This window comes from Salmo trutta, chromosome 27, assembly GCF_901001165.1.
Source record: "Salmo trutta chromosome 27, fSalTru1.1, whole genome shotgun sequence".
NCBI classification, from domain to species: Eukaryota; Metazoa; Chordata; class Actinopteri; order Salmoniformes; family Salmonidae; genus Salmo; species Salmo trutta.
Window position 1 is genome coordinate 10275165 of NC_042983.1, and position 21772 is coordinate 10296936.

A 21772-nucleotide genomic window follows, 5' to 3' on the forward strand; every position below is an offset into this window, starting at 1 on the left:
TTTGGCAAACTCCAAGCGGGCTGCCATGTGCCTTTTACTGAGGAATGGCTTCTGTATGGCCACTCTACCATAAAGGCCTGATTGGTGGAGTGCTGCAGAGATGATTGTCCTTCTCCCATCTCCACAGAGGAACTCTGGAGCTCTGTCAGAGTGGCAATCGGGATCTTGGTCACCTCCCTGGCGAAGGCCCTGCTCCCCCAACTGCTCAGTTTGACCGGGCGGCCAGCTCTAGGAAGAGTCTAGGTGGTACAAAACGTCTTCCATTTTAGAAGGATGGAGGCCTCTGTGTTCTTGGGGACCTTCAATGCTGCAGAAATGTTTTGGTACCCTTCCCCAGATCTGTGCCTCGACACAATCCTGTCTCGGAACTCAATTGCTTCGACCTCATGGCTTGGTTTTTGCTCTGACATGCACTGTCAACAGTGGGACCTTAAATAGACAGGTGCGTACCTTTACAAACCATGTCCAATCAAATCAAATCAAATGTATTTATATAGCCCTTCGTACATCAGCTGATATCTCAAAGTGCTGTACAGAAACCCAGCCTAAAACCCCAAACAGCAAGCAATGCATGTGAAAGAAGCACGGTGGCTAGGAAAAACTCCCTAGGAAAAACTAGGAAGAAACCTAGAGAGGAACCAGGCTATGAGGGGTGGCCAGTCCTCTTCTGGCTGTGCCGGGTGGATATTATAACAGAACATGGTCAAGATGTTAAAATGTTCATAAATGACCAGCATGGTCAAATAATAATAATCATAGTAGTTGTCGAGGGTGCAACAAGCACGTCCGGTGAACAGGTCAGGGTTCCATAGCCGCAGGCAGAACAGTTGAAACTGGAGCAGCAGCACGGCCAGGTGTACTGGGGACAGCAAGGAGTCATCATGCCAGGTAGTCCTGAGGCATGGTCCTAGGGCTCAGGTCCTCCGAGAGAAAGAAAGAAAGAGAGAATTAGAGAGAGCATATTTAAATTCACACAGGACACCGGATAAGACAAGAGAAATACTCCAGATGTAACAGACTGACCCTAGCCCCCCGACACATAAACTACTGCAGCATAAATACTGGAGGCTGAGACAGGAGGGATCAGAAGGCACTGTGGCCCCATCCGATGATACCCCCGGACAGGGCCAAACAGGCAGGATATAACCCCACCCACTTTGCCAAAGCACAGCCCCCACACCACTAGAGGGATGTCTCCAACCACCAATCAATTGAATTTACCACAGGTGGACTCCAATCAAGTTGTAGAAACATCTCAAGGATGATCAATGGAAACAGGATACACCTGAGCTCAATTTCGAGTCTCATAGCGAAGGGTCTGAATACTTTCTATTTCTGTCTTTTATTTGTAATACATTTGCAAAAAATTCTAAAAACCTGTTTTCACTTTGTCATTATAGGGTATTGTGTGTAGATTGATGAGGAAATTTTTTTATTTGATCTATTTTAGAATAAGGCTTTTACAAAACAAAATGAGGAAGTCAAGGGGTCCAATGCACTGTACATAAAAAGCATTTGACAGGGTTAAGAAAGTTATCATGAAGTAGCCCAAATATTGAGCGAATTTACAAAAACATTTACACATCATAAAGTGAATTTGTATTTCAGAGAGAGAGAGAGCTGCTGACAAGTTAAATAGACCGAGTGAGAGACGGAGAGAAAGAGAGCTGACAGGTTAACAGCTGCAAACTGGATCAGCCCTCGATATTCAAGTCCCTATTTCAACTACTATAAATAAAAATCCCAAACCAACCTTGTACCAGCTCTTGTTATCCTAAACCCCTCCCATACATCATTTGTGATCAGATGGACAAACTTTACATGACGGTACCTGGTAGAATGACAGTGGTGTAGCACAGATAGAACAAGGAGAAAATATCTACCAAGGTGAAGTTGGTTTTATATTCACACATTCTGACATTCATCAGACATTCAACAGACATTTGCCAAAAGCCACTTAGAATTGTAAAAGTAAATAACTAATTCATTTAAAGTCACAGAAACATAAAAAGAGATGGTTTATTCTATAAATGTCTAGCATACTTTTAAAACCTTTGTTTTGAATACAAATTCCAGTTTTGATTTGATAGAAATAAAAGTTTGATAGACTACATGCCCTCTAAACCTGGAATTTTTCCTCAAAACAAAGGTTGTAAAAGTATGCTAGACATTTATAGAATAAATCTGTCAGGCAGTGGGTGTAGCTGGTGCATGAAGTCAGGCGCAGGAGAGCAGAGATGAGTGAACAACGCTCTTTACTTAAGAAATAGCACAAGGTAACAATACCAATGTGCGCACAATAACGGTTGCCACAAAGCACGGGTGAAAACAGCACCCGGAAAAAACTGCCAGAAAGGTACCAACCTGAACAATCAACAATCACATACAAAGACATGTGGGAAACAGAGGGTTAAATACATGACCAGAAATTGAGAAATGAAAACCAGGTGTGTGGGAAACAAAGACAAAACCAATAGAACATGAAAAGTGGATCGAAGACGACGACTGCCGAGGGCCGCCCGAACAAGCGGAGGAACCGACTTCGGCGGAAGTCGTGACAAAATCATAGATAGTTTGATGTTTCTGTGACAAATGGTGAATTAGTTATTGATTTAGACATTTTTAAATGGCATTTGATAGATTTTATGTATTTCTATCAAATCAAAACTGGAATTTGTATTCAAAACAAAGGTTGTAAAAATATGATAGACATTTATAGAATAAATCATATCTAGTTTGATGATTCTGTGACAAACGGTGAATTAGTTATTGATTTATACAGCTTTAAATTGCATTTTAAAGATGTTATGTATTTCCATCAAATCAAAACTGCATTTTTTTATTCAAAACAAAGGTTGTAAAATTATGCTAGACATTTATAGAATAAACCATATATATTTTTATGTCTCTGTGACAATCAATGAATTAGTTATTGATTTTTTACATTTGGAATTACATTTGGCAAATGTCTGTTGAAAGACTGATGAATGTCTGTTGAATGTCCGAATGTGTGAATATAAAACCAACTTTACCTTGATCAAAGATCTTATCTGGGTGTAGCTAGCTGGCTAGTTGCTGCATGTTTCAGGTTATGCCAAAACACCGGTAATATAAGTCAACTTTTGTATAACTTTAATTTGATTTCTTAGTATAGCGCAGTATATTCACTGTCGTGTCTTTGTATTCAAGAATTTGGCTAAAACAGCTCAATAAAAGAGTGATTGAGCAGCATAGGGGTTAGCTAGCTAGCCACTATAACTAGCTAAATGTGTAACGTTAATTAGTTAGCTAACATTATTGAATCAACTGAAAACTGAAAGGTAACTTGTGCTTTGAGTGTAATTCTGCTCAGCCTCGTTTTAGCCAGGTCAAAATTAGTCAAATGAGCTTAGTTTCATGCCTAGCTAGTAGCTAGCTAATGTTGCTAACTAAGGAAAATACAGTAGTTTGATGTTCCACAGATTTGTAAACAGAAGATAGCTACTTATTTTGATGAACATGACTGTGAACCAACGAATCCTGAAGAACAGTACCGCCAGAATGCACTACTAGAGCTGGCCAGGTGAGAATAAAAAGAAAGGGAGACACAACACAATCTTGCCAGAAGATACTGACCCTACGCTTGTTTACACTGATCTACACTGGGGTCAGGACTCAATCATGGGTGCATTAATAACTAGACACCAGTGGAGAATGCGCAAGATATGGGTCGGAAAACGTACCTCTATGCAGTGATGGGATATGCCACTGTACCCCAAATTTGACCTTTATCCAGACTGCTCATCGAGAAGATTGAAATACTGCTAATTTTCCTGGAAAACTGCCCTTTTCATCCTCATGCTAGCTAGCAGGAGCCACAGAAGCCATTATCGAATGACATATCACCTAGAACAACAAATGGGCTGATTGGCTGACACTGCCATTCCAAAATGGCTGCGGTGGTTACTGTTATTGACTTGAATGAGGACGAAAAGGGCAGTTTTCCAGGAAAACTAGCAGTATTTCAATCTTCCTGTGTGGATAAAGGTAACATTCAGAGTACATTGGCATATCCCATCCCTACATTGAGGTAAGTTTTCCGACACATATCTCGCACCAGCTCTACGGTGTCTTAATGTAACCATGATTGCGTTCCGACCCCTAGTGCAGTGTATACATGTGTAGGGTCTGTATCTTCTGGCAAAACACAATCCAGTCTGAATTTTGCATCACTGCCACTGAATGTCTCTTGACTGGGACCAGCGTTTTCCTCCCCCAGCTGCTAAAACAGCAGTCCAAACCTTACCTGTGGTTGTCATATCCCCAGAGCAAGCAGGTGAATCCTGCTGCCCGCATAAACTACCCTATTTAGCTGTGAAAAACCTTTGGGGATTATAGGCTACTGTCTCTTAAAAAATGAGACAACAATAATGTGCTGTCTCATGTGGTAATACATTTCAGTTGGCTACTTCTCAGAAAGTATTAAACTGTCAAAAGGAGTAAAATAAGGTTGTCCACTATCGGCATATCTATTTATTATGGCCATCGAAATGTTAGCTATTCAAATTTTATCCAACAATAATATAAAGGGGCTAGAAACCCAGGACTTAAAAACAAAGGTGTTATTGTACACAGATGATTCATGTTTTATTTTAAATCAACAATTTGGATCCCTCCATAACCTCATGATGGGGTATTGTGTGTAGATCAGTGACATAAAATCTCAATTTAAACTATTTTTAATTCAGGCTATAACACAACAAAATTAGGAAAAAGTAAAGGGGGTTAATACTTTCTAAAGGCATTGTAGATTAAGGACCAATCTCACAACTGTCGTTTTTCTCAGGTCCATTCAATCGCATTTCGTCAAATATTAAATCATTTGTTGAATGACCCAGCATTGTTAATACACAGGCTAAGTCCAATGGGTGGTTATAAAGCATGTATAGCATTCAGTTGTTGGTCTGGCTGGCATAACTGGTTTGTGCTTCATGTCAATGAGTGTATCTCAGTAGGCATATGACAAAATAACCTCCAACTGCTGAGTCCTGTGAGTGAGTCCTTAAAATAAACAGTTGCTGTGAAATGTGGACAGTACTGAACAGACACTATTTCAAGGCAGTGATAATTGTTCTGCCATATTTCTCTCTGTCTACAACGAAGGGCTGTCTTGTAGAGAGCACATGATACGTTTATTTATAGTAAAGGCCTCATGAAACCTGAATAATCTTGCAATATCTCACATCGCAGTTAGTGTGGTTTCACAAGGCTAGAGCAGAGGAGCGGAAGAGAGAAGTTGACTTTCTGGGCTCAAAGGTAAGCTTAATGTTGATTTATGCAATATTGAGGAAATATCATTTTAATGGGTAGGCTAATGTCTGCCAAGTCAATGTCTGCCAAGCCAGCTTACTCCCTTCTCTGAGGGTATGCAGCTGAGACTCATCCCAGATCAGTCATGTCGAAACAAACCTTCAGCTTGTGTAATAAAACATGATTTACCCATCTTCTGCCCACGAATAAACAATACGAAGAGCAAAGAATTTGCTTATAATTCATCCATTTTATTTCATATTTGAATATAAATCTCTGACCAAAAAAAATAGCTAAATGATAGATACATCACACATTTACAGAAGGGGGTAATCAACTTCCCTCCCATACCATCCGTTTTACATAGTTTTCAAAAATTATAAAATGACTATTACATCTTTCAAGACATTTGATGTGCATTGCTGTTATTTAGAATTCAAGACATCATTTAACATACAGGCTGTCTTCTGCTACTGGAATTGTTATTCTCTCACGTCTTGAAAGAGTGCAGGAATCTATTTATTTATTTTTTAACAAAAACAATCATGTATAGAAATGCCATTTTGTCATGTTTTGGCCATGTCCACTGTAAGAGAACACAAATGTTTACACAGAATAGTGCCAATCCCATGTAGGTACATTTTCATCAAAGCTGCCTGTTGAAGTCTAACCTTGATACTAAATTACAGCGTGGTGAAATACATCAGAAAATATGGTTATTTGAAATCAAATATTTGAAAAAACGTTTTGGCTGGTACAGGATAAGGGGGAAAATGCCAAAAGATCGAACATAGTGAACATACACAGGAGCTACAGAATATTTGCATCGGAAACCACCAGAGTGCTTTCATTTTCTTGTCTTTTCTGTGTGGCCTGTTTTATAGCAACAGAGCCAACCCATCAAATTCCAGTGTAGATTCTCATCTTTTCCAGCTATAGGAATAGGAAATACAATCTATGCATCTTCTCTGGAATAACATCAAGTCCACTCGCAATCACAGAGGTAGCTGACATGAAGAAAACTATAAAACACGGTTTAAAATAGTTTTGTTGGCTGAAAAACCATCCAGTGGCTGTACTGTACAGTTTAATATATACTCTACCAGGAACACAATGACCCAATAGAGAATACCGTGGAAGTGATAATATCATAGATCACTAATGTTAAAAGTGCCAACCAGGGGCGGACTTAAATTGACATTTTTCCATGGATAATGACCGTATATGATTATTATCCCACGGAATATATAGGCCATATAAAGTTGTTAAATAACAGTCAGTGGGGTTCCCATGGGCAGCTGGGGACAGCTTCAATTAATTGAAACCCCTTCAACATAGCAAAGTCCGCCCCTGGGGCCTACTAAAGAGCCAGAGAGAGAGAGAAAGCGTAGCATACAAACTGCTGACTTGCATTTGATTTCTCCATGTGGAGACAATCATTGGCCTCAAGGTGGCGCTGGTTGGTTACAGAAATACATTTGTTTCCTGGTGACTCTCACCTGGGGTATATTTGGTTGGTTGTCAGTCACAACGTTGAGAGGTTTATTCTGTACCATTTCAGTTATAGATGTTTGGCAATGAGAAAGACAATTTAATAAGTCATTCATAAGTCATGGTCTACATATCATCATACACATCTATTTCAGTCTAACAATTTTGCACCCCATCGCCCACACAGTACATGCATGCAGCATCTCAACTCTAAACGACAAATGTCCTCATGCATTTCCAAATCAGAGGCATGACAGAAAGGATTTCAACAATACTCACAACCTGTCGACACACATCAGACACTCGTCATTATCAGGTCAATGGCACAAGGTCTATATAGGCATCATCCTCTTTAGTCCCTACCGTCGATACAACTGGGCCTGTATTCATAAAGCATCTCAGAGTAAGAGCGCTGATCGAAGATCACTTTTATCATAACGAACAAGGTTACATGGATAGGGGGGGAACTAAAGAGGACTCCTACTCTGAGATACTTTATAAATACGAGCACTGTTCTCAACACAGTATCTCACTCAGAACATTAATGACAGGCTTTGACGAGACGTTTCTTACAGAGATTGTGTTGCCCACAGTCTCCAAATAAGGCTTCCAAGGAACCAGCCTGGAATCCAAATAGTAGATACCCCTGTATTTTTTTCCAGATAAGACAGCTGTTGTATAATTAGTCATATTTGCACCTTTTAAAATGGATCGTAGCCTACCGGTTGACATATTTATAACCATATATTTAATTACATGTTGTACTATGACATCTAACAAAGAGCAATGTGTTCAAAACTCTCCAAAGCAAGGCTTAACACATACTCTGTACTTTACTTTGGCAGATGAAATGGCCATTGTTTCACCAACAAAGATGGAAAACAATAAGGTGACCTCGTAAAAACAACACAATAAGCCATGTTGCCAGTGGCTAACAGGTGAAGGAAATTCAGTGGCAACATGGGAAATATAAAACAAATCAAGCAAGAGTGATTGAGACGCAGAGGTTGCCCCAGTAACAGAGGGGCAGAACAGACCAACAGGTTTGTGTGAGCATTCTATGCTCATATCATGTCATCTAGATGTATAGCATTTCATACATCTATAAAATCTTATCTAGGGTATAACTAAACATACAGAGATATCATTTTTAAACAATAAAGTTGTTCATATCACTTGCCCTCTTGAGGCAGCCATTCGAGATATTGGGCAGATATTGTGCACAGAATGTGTAAATTGTCTTGTCAAATTATGTTTCTGAGTTCACAAATCGTTTTACAGTTCATTTATACTTGATTTGATAAATAAAAAGGCGTGTGCATACAACCTGTCATGTACATAACAGTATACTATCCATAGTTCCACTTCTCAAACATTCAATAGTTTTTACTACGATGCTTTAAGATTGGCAGAGTATACACAAAAGAAAAACTCAAACCAAGTCTGATCAATCCAACAACGTACTCTACTCTCTCATTCACCAGGTAGAGGAAGTCTGTAAAATGTGCCACAAAAAACAACAACATTGTGTTGGCATATAAAATAAACCGTTTGTGTCTGCCATCCCGACATGACAAGGATGAACACTGGCAAAAGCCTCAGTGACCGGTCAAAAACTGTATCATCGGGTCAGTGTGCTGGGAGGCCCACGTGCCAGCTGTCATCTTGGAAACACTCAGAACATCATCGTCCCACATATTTATCCTTCCTGTAAGTCTTCCTTCCTGCTGATGAAGCAAAGAAAATTAGACCGTAGTGGAGAAACGGACGGCTTATTACAACACGAAAACCCAATACAGCAATACCGACCCGTTGTGTCAATCATATCTTGTGTTTTTCAATGTCTTGTATTTCCTCCTTCCCCTGGCGGCCAGTACTATCATTGAGCCCTAACTTCTGCTGCCTGTGTGGTGATTCCTCTCTGCAGCAGCGTGGTGACCTCCTGTGATCCCCACAAAGCTACAACATGGCTATACTCTCAGGGGTGCAGTTGAGATGGGTGGATGTGCTACTTCCTCCAGGGGACTTGAGGCCCTTGGCTCCCATGCCCAGCGTCATGGCCCCGGCTGCGCCACCCATCATGACCCCCGAGTGGTGGTGGGTCTGCTGCAGGCCGACCATCATGGTGTCGTTGGTGACTGTGCCAAACTCATAGGTGAATGTGCCATAAAAGACCAGGATGTCCACGGTGAAGACCCACTCGCAGATGGCCGCCGCATGCTGGAGGACAAAGCTCTCGTGGATGAAGAAAATACCACCTGGGGAAAGACGGTTAAGGAGAAGCAACAGCCACATCGATGGAGGAGGAAGGGCAACATTAATAAATCTATGGGTTTCGTCCCAAATGGCACTCTGTTCCCTATATAGTGCACTACTTTAAAGGGAATAGGATGCCATTTGGGACTTAACGTATGCTATGGTAAATAATGAGTGCACGGTTCACAGAGTGCAGTACTGTTGCTGTGGAAATATTTAGGCAGGGATATATCAATATGCTTCTTCATCCATCAATATGTTGATGAGAGCTTCAGAGTATGGCTGAGCCTGCTAGACAGATAGATAGGAGAACATCTGTTCCTAGTCTTCACCCCTACTTAGTTCCAGCAGGAGGAAGATCAGCCTTGTCCCCGAGAACTTCTCACAATTCTGAGGACAGTCATCATGTTTTAAGAACCCTAGCTTGTAGCTACTGGTAATGGCTAGAAGGGATCCAGCTTTTGTCAAATTAACATCAGATTTGACTTTTTGTAGAAGGTTAGGAGAATTAACATCAAATCAAACATTATTTGCCACATGCGCTGAATACAACAAATGTAGACTTGACCGTGAAATGCTTACTTACAAGCTCTTAACCAACAGTGCAGTTCAAGAAGAAGAAAATATTTACCAACTAGGCTAAAATAAAAAGTTATAATAAAAAGTAACACAATAAGAATAACGAGGCTATACAAAGGGGGCACTGGTACAGAGTCAGTGTGCAGGCGTACAGGCTAGTTGAGGTAGTCTGTACATGTACAGTTGAAGTCGGAAGTTTACATACACTTAGGTTGGAGTCATTAAAACTTGTTTTTCAACCACTAAACAAATTTCTTTGTGAAGTTACTATGCATAGGTAACAAACAAACAGCGAGTAGCAGCAGTGTACAATGTAAATTGTCTGGTGGTGATTTTTATGAATTGTTCAGCAGTCTAATGGCTTTGGGGTAGAAGCTGTTGAGGAGCCTTTTGGTCCTAGACTTGGCACTCCGGTACCGCTTGCCGAGCGGTAGCAGAGAAAAGAGTCTATAACTTGGGTGACTGGAGTCTCTGACAATTTTATGGGATTTCCTCTGACACCGCCTATTATATAGGTCCTGGATGGCAAGAAGCTTGGCCCCAGTGATGTACTAGGCCGTTCGCACTACCCTCTGTAGCACCTTATGGTTAGATGCCGAGCAGTTGCCATACCAGGCGGTGATGCAACCGGTCAGGATGCTCTCGATGGTGCAGCTGAAGAACCTTTTGAGGATCTGGGGACCCATGCCAAATCTTTTCAGTCTTCTGAGGAGGAAAAGGTTTTGTCGTGCCCTCTTCACGACTGTCTTGGTATGTTTGGACCATGATAGTTTGTTGGTGATGTAGACACCAAGGAACTTGAAACTCTTGACCCGCTCCACTACAGCCCTGTCGATGTTAATGGGGGCCTGTTCGGCCCGCCTTTTCTTGTAGTCCACGAACAGCTCCTTTGTCTTGCTCACTTGAGGGAGAGGTTGATGTTCTGGCACTACACTGCCAGTTCTCTGACCTCCTCCCTATAGGCTATCTCATCGTTGTCGGTGATCCGGCCTACCACTGTTGTGTCGTCAGCAAACTTAATGAATGTGTCGTGTTTGGCCACGCAGTCGTGGATGAACAGGGAATACAGGAGGGGACTAAGTACACACCCCTGAGTGTTAAGGATCAGCGTGACAGATGTATTGTTGCCTACTCTTACCACCTGGGGGCAGCCCGTCAGGAAGTCCAGGATCCAGTTGCAGAGGGAGGTGTTTAGTCCCAGAGTCCTTAGCTTAGTGATGAGCTTCATAGGCACTATGGTGTTGAACACTGAGCTGTAGTCGATGAACAGCATTCTCACATAGGTGTTCCTTTCGTCCAGGTGAGAAAGGGCAGTGTGGAGTGCGATTGAGATTGCGTCATCTGTGGATCTGTTGGGGCGGTATGCGAATTGGAGTGGGTCTAGTGTGTCCGGGAGGATGCTGTTGATGTGAGCCATGAGCCACTTCATGGCTACCGACGTGAGTGCCATGGGGCGGTAATCATTTAGGCAGGTTACCTTCGCTTCCTTGGGCACAGGGACTATGGTGGTCTGCTTGAAACATCTAGGTATTACAGACTCAGTCAGAGAGATGTTAAAGATGTCAATGAAGACACTTTACAGTTGGTCCGCGCATGCTTTGAGTACACATCCTGGTAATCCGTCTGACCCAGCGGCTTTGTGAATGTTGACCTGTTTAAAGGTTTTGTTCACATTGGCTACCGAGAGCGTTATCACACAGTCATCCAGAACAGCTGGTGCTCTCGTACATGCTTCAGTGTTGCTTGCCTCGAAGTGAGCATGAAAGGCATTTAGCTCGTCTGGTAGGCTTGCGTCACTGGACAGCTCGCGTCTGAGTTTCCCTTTGTAGTCCGTAATAGTTTTCAAGCCCTGCCACATCCGACGAGCGTCAAAGCCGGTGTAGTAGGATTCAATCTTAATCCTGTATTGACGCTTTGCATGTTTGATGGTTCGTCTGAGGGCATAGCGGGATTTCTTATAAGCGTCCGGATTAGTCTCCCGCTCCTTGAAAGCGGCAGCTCTAGCCTTTAGCTCGATGTGGATGTTGCCTGTAATCCATGGCTTCTGAGTCACTGTGGGGACGACGTCATCGATGCACTTATTGATGAAGCCGATGACAGGTGGTGTATTCCCCAATGACATTAGATGAATCACGGAACATATTCCAGTCTGTGCTAGAAAAACAGTCCTGTAGTGTAACATCCGCGTCATCTGACCATGTCCGTATTGAGCGAGTCACTGGTACTTCCTGCTTTAGTTTTTGCTTGTAAGCGGGAATCAGGAGGATAGAATTGTGGTCAGATTTGCCAAATGGAGGGCGGGGGAGAGCTTTGTATGCATCTTTGTAAGTGGAGTAAACTTGGTCAAGGATTTATTTTCTCCTGGTTGCACATGTGACATGCTGGTAAAAATGTTGTAAAACTGATTTAAGTTTGCCTGCATTTAAAGTCCCCGGCCACTAGGAGCGCCGCTTCTAGGTGAGCATTTTCTTCTTTGCTTTTGGCCTTATAGAGTTGGTTGAGAGCGGTCTTAGTGGTCTTTCGCTTTTTGGTGGTAAATAGACGGCTACAAATAATACAGAGAACTCTCTTGGTAGATAGTGTGGTCGACAGCTTATCATAAGGTACTCTACCACAGGCGAGCAATACCTTGAGACTTCTTTAATATTAGACATCACGCACCAGCTGTTATTGACAAAAAGACACAGCCCCCCCACCCCTCATCTTACCAGAGGTAGCGTCTCTGTTCTGCCGGTGCATGGAAAATCCCGCCAGCTCTATATTGTCCGTTTCTTCGTTCAGCCACGTCTCGGTGAAACATAAGATGTTACAGTTTTTAATGTCCCGTTGGTAGGATAATCTTAATAGTAGGCCATCAATTTTATTTTCTAACAATTGCACGTTAGCAAGAAGAATGGAAGGCATTGGGAGTTTACTCGCTTGCCTACGGATTCTCAGAAGGATCCCCAATCTGTGTCCCCTTTTCCAGCGTCTTTTCTTCACGCAAAAGGTGTGGATCTGGGCCTGTTCTAGTGAAAGTAGGATATCCTTCTCGTCGGACTCGTTAAAGGAAAAAGTTTCTTCCAGTCCGCTTGAGTAATCGCTTTTCTGATGTCCAGAAGTTATTTTCAGTCATAAGAGACGTTAGCAGCAACATTGTGTACACAATAAGTTAAAAAATAAGTTACACAAAATGCAAAAATAAATAAAAAATTGCACAATTGGATGAGACAATGTAAAACATCAGCCATGTTCTTCCGCGCCATCTCTTGCAGGTTAGGAGAATCTAGCCATGACCATAGCTACCCATCTAGCCCAACAACTGGTCACACTCACAACCCTCCCCCAACAGCCTCCCTGTACAGACACATATGTTTTAGCTAGCCAACCACAGAACCCTAGCTACCTATCCAAACAACCGTCCCCCAACAGCCTCCCTGGCCTCTACAGACACACACACACATCCTCTTCAGACCCCCAGACCCTCCTTTCCTACAGCCACTATAAATCTGCCTATTTAACACAGACCACTAAAAGGAATTAGACTTACCAAATATATATGGAGCACATGGGGCCTACTAGTTGTTTGGTGGTATCACAGACTAGCCATTGCAAGGTTTCATTACAGAAGAGAAATGACAATACTACATCCCACATTAACGCTGGAATTCTTAATGTTAATGTTGTCCGTTTGTGATACAACAACAAAGAAGTTACTGCAAACAACAAACACTGTTTATTCCCCTCAGACATCGTTGCGCGATGGAAGAGCACAATATATACTGCAATTTTACGCTCCTCAGCTCAGCAACAAAAACTATTTGAACTGTCTTGGGGGCGGCCAGTGGCGGCGTTTCCCCCTACTGCGGATTCCATCTTTAACTGTGCCTGATTGAAATTAAATAACGCTAAGGATAAATTATCAGTCACCTTTTACTAACTGGTGGAGCCCATCATGACCAATAACACGACCAGTCTAATGCCCAGCCCCCACCCCTTTCCCTCATCCAATCCCAGCCACTCAACCTTTCCCTTAACCAATCCCAGTGAGTCAGGAAGGATACTGAGGACCAGTGAGACGAGGGCTCCTGCGGCCAGCGCCACACGTACGTGTGCCATCCAGTAGTCAAGGGCGGTGACGGCCACCCGGTAGGTGAGCACACACTGCAGGCACACAAAGAGCAGACCGGCGGGGAACGTCACGCCCGCGCCAACGTAATGGAGAGACTTGGCATGGTCAACCTGCCCAAGGAGGGAAACATCTTATTTATCTATTCATGTATTTTTTACTGTGATTGAAAACGTACATTTAATGCACAAGTGAACCCACTCCGAAAACCCAAATCCCATTGATGTCCCCTGAACCCTCCCACTCCTATGCACATGGCCGCCCACACCCCTTGTTTGTAACTTATGGAGACATGTTAGAAAACACAGGGAATCACCAAGTGGAGATAACAAATGAGGAAAATATAGAATATAACCCACCACCACTTAGTAATTGTCGCTCTAGCCAAGAGTGACAGATATGGGACCATTTTGGACACACCCATGGAATCAACCTTTACATAGAGTAATGAAGTGAGAAGAATCACCTGGAAGTTGCCCACCATGACCAGTCCTAGAGCGTTGGTGCAGCCAGACACCAGAGCGCTGGTGTTAATCCAGCAACGGTGGCTGTGCTCAATCACCTGGGCATAGCGCAGAAGGCACACCATCACCACTGGAGAGACAGAGAGACAGCGAAAGAGAGATAGAAGCAGGAAGGAGTAGAGGAAGAAGGGATGGTGAGAGAGGGGGGAGGACAGAGAGATGGGTGAAGAGGAGCACAGGGAAAAGGGGTCAGAGTGAGTGGTGATAAATAAGACAGAAAAGGAAGTAATGGAGGATGAGAGGGAGGAGTGGAGGAAAAGCCACATCCATTATTGATCGCAGAGCCTATTTGAAGCCCTTCTGCACGTGCTGCTAACTAATGGCTAACATACACACTAGTGTATATGTGTGCCTTGCAAAAGTATTCACCCCCTTGGCATTTTTCCTATATTGTTGCATTACGTGTAATTTAAATTGATTTTTATCTGGATTTCATGTAATGGACATACACAAAATAGTCAAAATTGGTGAAGTGAAATGAAAAAAAAACCTGAAAAGTGGTGTGTGCATATGTATTCACCTCCTTTGCTATGAATCCCCTAAATAAGATCCAGTGCAACCAATTACCTTCAGAAGTTACATAATTAGTTAAATAAAGTGCACCTGTGTGAAATCTAAGTGTCAAATGATCTGTCACATGACCTCAGTATATATACCCTCTGTTCTGAAAGGCCCCAGAGTCTGCAACACCACTAAGGAAGGGGCACCACCAAGCAAGCGGCACCATGAAGACCAAGGAGCTCGCCTAACAGGTCAGGGACAAAGTTGTGGAGAAGTACAGATCAGGGTTGGGTTATAAAGAAATATCAGAAACTTTGAACATCCCACTGAGCCCCATTAAATCCATTATTAAAAAATTGAAAGAATATGGCACCACAACAAACCTGCAAAGAGAGGGCCATCCACCAAAACTCACAGACCAGGCAAGGAGGGCATTAATCAGAGAGGCAACAAAGAGACCAAAGATAACCCTGAAGGAGCTGCAAAGCTCCACAGCGGAGATTGGAGTATCTGTCCATAGGACCACTTTAAGCCGTAAACTCCACAGAGCTGGGCTTTACAGAAGAGTGTCCAGAAAAAAGCCATTGCTTAAAGATCAAAATAAGCAAACACGTTTGGTGTTCGCCAAAAGGCATGTGGGAGACTCCCCAAACATATGGAAGAAGGTACCCTGGTTATATGTGACTAAAATTGAGCTTTTTGGCCATCAAGGACAACGCTATGTCTGACACAAACCCAACACCTCTCATCACCCTGAAAACACCATCCCCACAGTGAAGCATGGTGATAGCAGCATCATGCTGTGGGTATGTTTTTCCATCGACAGGGACTGGGAAACTAGTCAGAATTGAAGGAATGATGGATGGCGCTAAATACAGGGAAATTCTTGAAGGAAACCTGTTTCAGTCTTCAAGAGATTTGAGACAGGGACGGAGGTTCACCTTCCAGCAGGACAATGACCCTAAGCATAATGCTAAAGCAACACTCGAGTGGTTTAAGGGGAAACATTTAAATGTCTTGGAATGGCCTTTTCAAAGCCCAGACCTCAATCTAATTGAGAATCTGTAGTATGACTTAAAAAGATCATCCAACTTGAAGGAGCTGGAGGAGTTTTGCCTTGGAGAATGGGCAAAAATCACAGTGGCTAGATGTGCCAAGCTTATAGAGACATACCCCAAGAGACTTGCAACTGTAATTGCCGCAAAAGGTGGCTCTACAAAGAATTAACTTTGGAGGGGTGAATAGTTATACACACTCAAGTTTTCCGTTTTTTGTCTTATTTCTTGTATGTTTCACAACAAAATATTTTGCATCTTCAATGTGGTAGGCATGTTGTGTAAATCAAATGATTGCATACCCCCCAAAAATCTATTTTAATTCCAGATTGTAAGGCAACAAAATAGGAAAAATGCCAGGGGGGATAAATACTAGAGGTTGACCGATTATGATTTTTCAACGCCGATAACGATTATTGGCGGACCAAAAAAAAACCTGTTACCGATTAATCGGCCGATTTTTATATGTATATTTGTAATAATGACAATTACAACAATACTGAATGAACACTTATTTTAACTTAATATAATAGTTCCTTGCTCAGAACATGAGCACATGTGAAAGCTAGTGGTTCCTTTTAACATGAGTCTTCAATATTCCCAGGTAAGAAGTTTTAGGTTGTAGTTATTATAGGACAATTTATCTCTATACCATTTGTATTTCATATACCTTTGACTATTGGATGTTCTAATAGGTACTTTAGTATTGCCAGCCTAATCTCGGGAGTTGCCAGGCTTGAAGTCATAAACAGCGCAATGCTTGAAGAGCTGCTGGCAAACGCAGGAAAGTGCTGTTTGAATGAATGCTTACGAGCCTGCTGCTGCCTACCACAGCTCAGTCAGACTGCGCTATCAAATCATAGACTTAATTATAATATAATAACACACAGAAATACGAGCCTTAGGTCATTAATATGGACAAATCCGGAAACTATCATTTTGGAGAAAAAAAAAGTTTATTCTTTCAGTGAAATACGGAACCGTTCTGTATTTTATCTAACAGGTGGCATCCATAAGTCTAAATATTGCTGTTACATTGCACAACCTTCAATGTTATGTCATAATTACGTAAAATTCTGGCAAATTAGTTCGCAGCGAGCCAGGCGGCCCAAACTGTTGCATATACCCTGACTCTGCGTGCAATGAATGCAAGAGCAGTGACACAATGTGCCTAGTTAAAATAAATTCATGTTAGCAGGCAATATTAACTAGGCAAATTGTGTCACTGCTCTTGCATTCATTGCACGCAGAGTCAGGGTATATGCAACAGTTTGGGCCGCCTGGCTCGTTGCGAACTGTGCGAAGACCATTTCTTCCAAAAAAAGACAACCAACTTCGCCAAATGTGGGATGATTGAACAAAAGCGCATTTGCGAAAAAAGCACAATCGTTGCACGAATATACCTAACCATAAACATCCATGCCTATCTTAAAATCAATACACAGAGGTATATATTTTTAAACCTGCATATTTAGTTAAAATAAATTAATGTTAGCAGGCAATATTAACTAAATACGCAGGTTTAAAAAAATATACTTCTGTGTATTGATTTTAAGATAGGCATGGATGTTTATGGTTAGGTACATTCGTGCAACAATTGTGCTTTTTTTGCAAATGCGCTTTTGTTAAATCATCCCCCATTTGGCGAAGTTGGCTGTCTTTGTTAGGAAGAAATGGTATTCGAACAGTTTGCAACGAGCCAGGCGGCCCAAACTGCTGCATATACCCTGACTCTGTTGCACAGAGAAGTGGCACAATTTCCCTAGTTAAAAGAAATTCATGTTAGCAGGCAATATTAACTAAATATGCAGGTTTAAAAATACTTGTGTATTGATTTTAAGAAAGGCATTGATGTTTATGGTTAGGTACACATTGGTGCAACGACAGTGCTTTTTTCACGAATGCGCTTGTTAAATCACCCGTTTGGCGAATTAGGCTGTGATTCAATGATAAACTAACAGGCACCGCATCGATTATATGCAACGCAGGACAAGCTAGATAAACTAGTAATATCATCAACCATCAACCATAGTGATTATGTTAAGATAGATAGTTTTTTATAAGATAAATTTAATGCTAGCTAGCACCTTACCTTGGCTCCTTGCTGCACTCGCATAAGAGGTAGTCAGCCTGCCACACAGTCTCCTCGTGGAGTGCAATGTAATCGGCCATAATCGGTGTCCAAAAATGCCGATTACCGATTGTTATGAAAACATGAAATCGGCCCTAATTAATCGGCCATTCCGATTAATCGGTCGACCTCTAGTAAATACTTTCGCAAGCCACTCTATATAGCTGAAACAATGTGTACAATATCAGTTGTATTGGAAATTCTGTAAACTATTCAGATTAACTCAGCACACAATTGACTACAGTACTGAAAAGAAGATTCTGTGAGGTGATATATTCTTGAAACCAATGAGCAAAAAGCTGATAGACTGTACCTTTACAGGTATTTTCACCACCTTCAGATCATTATCACCATGACACAACAATAGTATTATCTGCATGGTTGCATAAACAAGCAGGAATTTATGGGTAAATATAGATGTGTAAACCGTGAGCGCCAAGTAACTACAAAATGACATATTGGTTTCCTTACCCTGTAAGCAGTCTATGGACAAGGTATGACACCAATCCATGCTTTGGTTTAATTTCCCTGGCACTGTTTCCAAATCCATTTCTAGCACAAAAATAGCAGGGAAACAAAATCAAAGCACGGATTGCTGTCATACCTTGTCCATAGACTGCTTACATGGCAAGGAAACCAATGTGTCGTTTTGTAATTTGGGTGAACTATCCCTTTAAAGATGGAATCCACAGTAGGGGAAACAGCACCACTGTCCGCCAAACGGCCGTTGTTATTGTTTTTGTTTTGTTGACGAAGCGGAGGTGAGGAGCATCGGCCAATGTGGTAAAATAAATCACAATCTGCTGCTCTATCGTGCGTGCAATAATGTCAGAAGGAGAGACATTTTTTGTTATTGTTTGCAGTAACTTCTTTGTTGTTGTAATATCGCAAGTGGACATGGCAGTTCCAACATTAAGGATTTCAGCTTTAAACACTAATGCAAAAAAAAAACTTTAGCATAATGGCTGGGTAAACAGAGCCCTATGGATGCCATTTGGGATGGAGAAGAGGCCTTACTTACCCATGAAGGCTCCAACATTCCCGATCAGACTGAACAGGCAGCTCTCAGGGGGGAAGGAGCCACACTTACTGTACAAGACATAAGATGGGGGAGGAAACAACATGTCACCCAAAACGAATAAGAAATCCACTCACTAGACTTTAATTCATTGAATGACATTGACTAGGCCTATATATGCCCATGATTCAAATGTTAGGAAAAGGCCTTCATGTCACTGGTTTATTACAAGGTTGTTACTATTTCTCTTCTGGTCTGGTTACAAGGCTAAGACTTTGTTGTTGTAAATATCATTGTAAATACAACCCATTTTGTACTTTAACTATTTTCACATAATATGACATTTGAAATGTCTTTATTCTTTTGGAACTTTTGTGCGTGTAATGTTTACTGTTAATTTTTGTATTGTTTATTTCACTTTTGTTTATTACATATTTCACTTGCTTTGGCAATGTAAACATATGTTCCCCATGACAAATTTGTTTTAAATTGAAATGTAATTGAAAGACAGAGGGCGCAAAGAGAGATAATATAAATGAATGAGAGAGAGAGAGAGAGAGAGAGTATAAATGAATGTAACACCTGATGAGGGGGATGTCCTGTATGGTGCAGCATGTCTTTGGGAAGCCTGGTCTGGCTATCTCCTCTGTACATGTAACATTGTAGGACCTGCAGATAAGAAAGAAAAACAATTAAATTAGCTATTATTCTTTTCAAGCAGGTGATATACTGTAGTATATCAAGTTAATGTAGGCTATAAATCCAAAGACAAAACTGGGTCTTCTTTACTACCACTGCTTTTAATGAAACTCTCAGTGAAGCACTCACCAGTTCTCCACCGGACAAACGTGATGGTTCATCACAGCCATGGCGTAGCTGCGGGGAAAAACAAACACAAATCAACAATGATTCAAACCCACAATCATGAATTTCTTATGAATATTTCTCTTTCAATCACTTTGTGATACATGCTTGGCCGTCAGGACTCACACTATCCATATCCCTGTGATGGAGAAGGCAGAGAGGCTGACAGGCAGGACGATCCAGGCAGTCATTGGGCTGGCTGTGTGCCGGCTTTGTCCAAAGCATGAGGGAAAGGAGGGCTTCAGGCTGGAGAAGGTAGCGAGACAATGAGGGGACCAGATGGGGACACTAACAGGCAGGGACATACATGGAGGGGAGGCATGAGAGTAGGACAGGGGGACGGCACACTGCTTCTGTTGCACCGCTCGGTGCCTGCAACCAGCAGCTGTCTTTACCACAGAGCAGGAAGAAAGAGAGTTGAACAAAAAGGCCAAATGTGAGGTGGAGGGGAGCAGAGAGAGAGGGAGGAAAGAAAGAGACAAAGATTAGCATTTAGAGTTTTATTTTTCAGTAGGGTGACTTGACTTTTTGAGATTCCTTCATTAAATAAATAAAATCAGACACCTCAGGAATTCTAAAATCAGATAGCCTAGGCCTACGAACAAACACAATAAAATAAGCCTTTTTCACAAAGGTTGGCCTACCTACAGAAGACAAACAATCTGACAACAGGTAATTGGTCAAATGAGTGTGTTGATTGAGGATAATTCAATGGCCAAATATCAGATGCCATCATAAAGTGGTGATATTGCAGTGTGCAGTTTAGAACTCTGACCTTTGCAAAGACTAGAATGAACTAAAAATGACCTTTTCAGAGGAAATCCGACTGTAATGCTCCAAATAAAACAAGCTCTTGTTTTCCATAACCACATTGAGAAATAACAACAGGTGAAGAGGTATGCTATAGGTTTTCCTACAATGTTGGGGGCTGTGCAGTGAACACATCTCAAATGAGAGACAATTGTTTCCTTATACAATTACACAGGGAACAGATACAGGGAGAGGTTGATGATACTAAGCCAGTTTAGGCTTATTTCCTGTCTAGGCTTGATCAATTTCCCCATTTAACTGGCTCTCTCTTCTCAAGTCTCACAATGATCAACCCCTCCACTGCAGCATCTGACTTTGTAAGGCTAGGGGGTCTCTCTCTATCAAGCTAACTAATAGTAGTTTATTTGAGGACCACCTGCAGCAAGCAAAAAGGTTTGGGGTACCTACAATTGATGTATGTATGATGCATTGTTGAACTGTGGCTGGCATGGATTATCAACTCACCATCAGCAGATTGTCAGCACGCCGGCTGTTTTAGCTAGCTAATTAAAGCTATATTCTAAAATTGTTTACACTTTAGTACACCCTGCAAGTGTGACAGGTAAACTACCTGGCTAGCTAATGCATTTCATCCCAGTGCGTCTTTCCTCCTAGCTAACAACATCTCAAACTGATTGTGTATGGACTAACACAAGCTAGCCAAGCTAACTAACGGCTAACTAGTTGTTAGCTAGCCAACATTCAGCGCTGCTAACAAGACACCAGTACACTTTAGAGCGGTAGTACATGTAAAATGTGTTCACAGACAGCCAGATTGTTTCAGATGGCACAACGTTTAGGTGTCCATTTTTCTCAAATTTCCACAGAGCAATTAGCTAGTTAGACCGCTAGCTGGCTACGGGCTGGCAATCGAACAAAAGAGGGGCTATATTGCCTGGCTGGCTAGTTTTGACCCACCAAGCTATTTTATGCTAGTTAGCTTTTGAAAAGAACAGTACGTTTACACATACTCGTTAAACGTCCACAACATTGTATCTGTAAAAAAAATATATATAATGAAAATCACTATTTACATACCCCAGATCCTGCTACTCCCACCACGAACCTCAACAACCTTGGTTTCCCTTTAAAACTACAATATTTCGGGCCCCACGCGATCGTGCGTGCCATTCAAGCACCGACACT

At 41.8% G+C, this 21772-nt stretch overlaps 1 protein-coding gene across 4 annotated transcripts; it reads right to left on the reverse strand.

The window, feature by feature from the left end:
• Positions 1-5519: 5519 nt before the first annotated feature.
• LOC115164284 (transmembrane protein 150A) lies at positions 5520-21772 on the reverse strand. 4 transcript variants are annotated; one of them, XR_003869896.1, is made up of 9 exons: positions 21665-21772; positions 19943-20205; positions 19781-19828; positions 19535-19621; positions 18956-19023; positions 14190-14317; positions 13659-13836; positions 8590-9038; positions 5520-8504 (listed from the first exon to the last, which is right to left on the reverse strand). XR_003869896.1 is itself a non-coding variant. In XM_029716596.1 (8 exons), exons 1-8 carry the CDS (start codon positions 21755-21757, stop codon positions 8740-8742), a joined length of 1164 nt encoding a protein of 387 aa, XP_029572456.1. In that variant the 5' UTR covers positions 21758-21772; the 3' UTR covers positions 5520-8739. The 4 variants fall into 4 exon arrangements, 2 of the variants coding, with proteins under 2 accessions (XP_029572456.1, XP_029572457.1); XR_003869895.1 differs by having other exon boundaries at positions 5520-8507; XM_029716596.1 differs by having other exon boundaries at positions 5520-9038.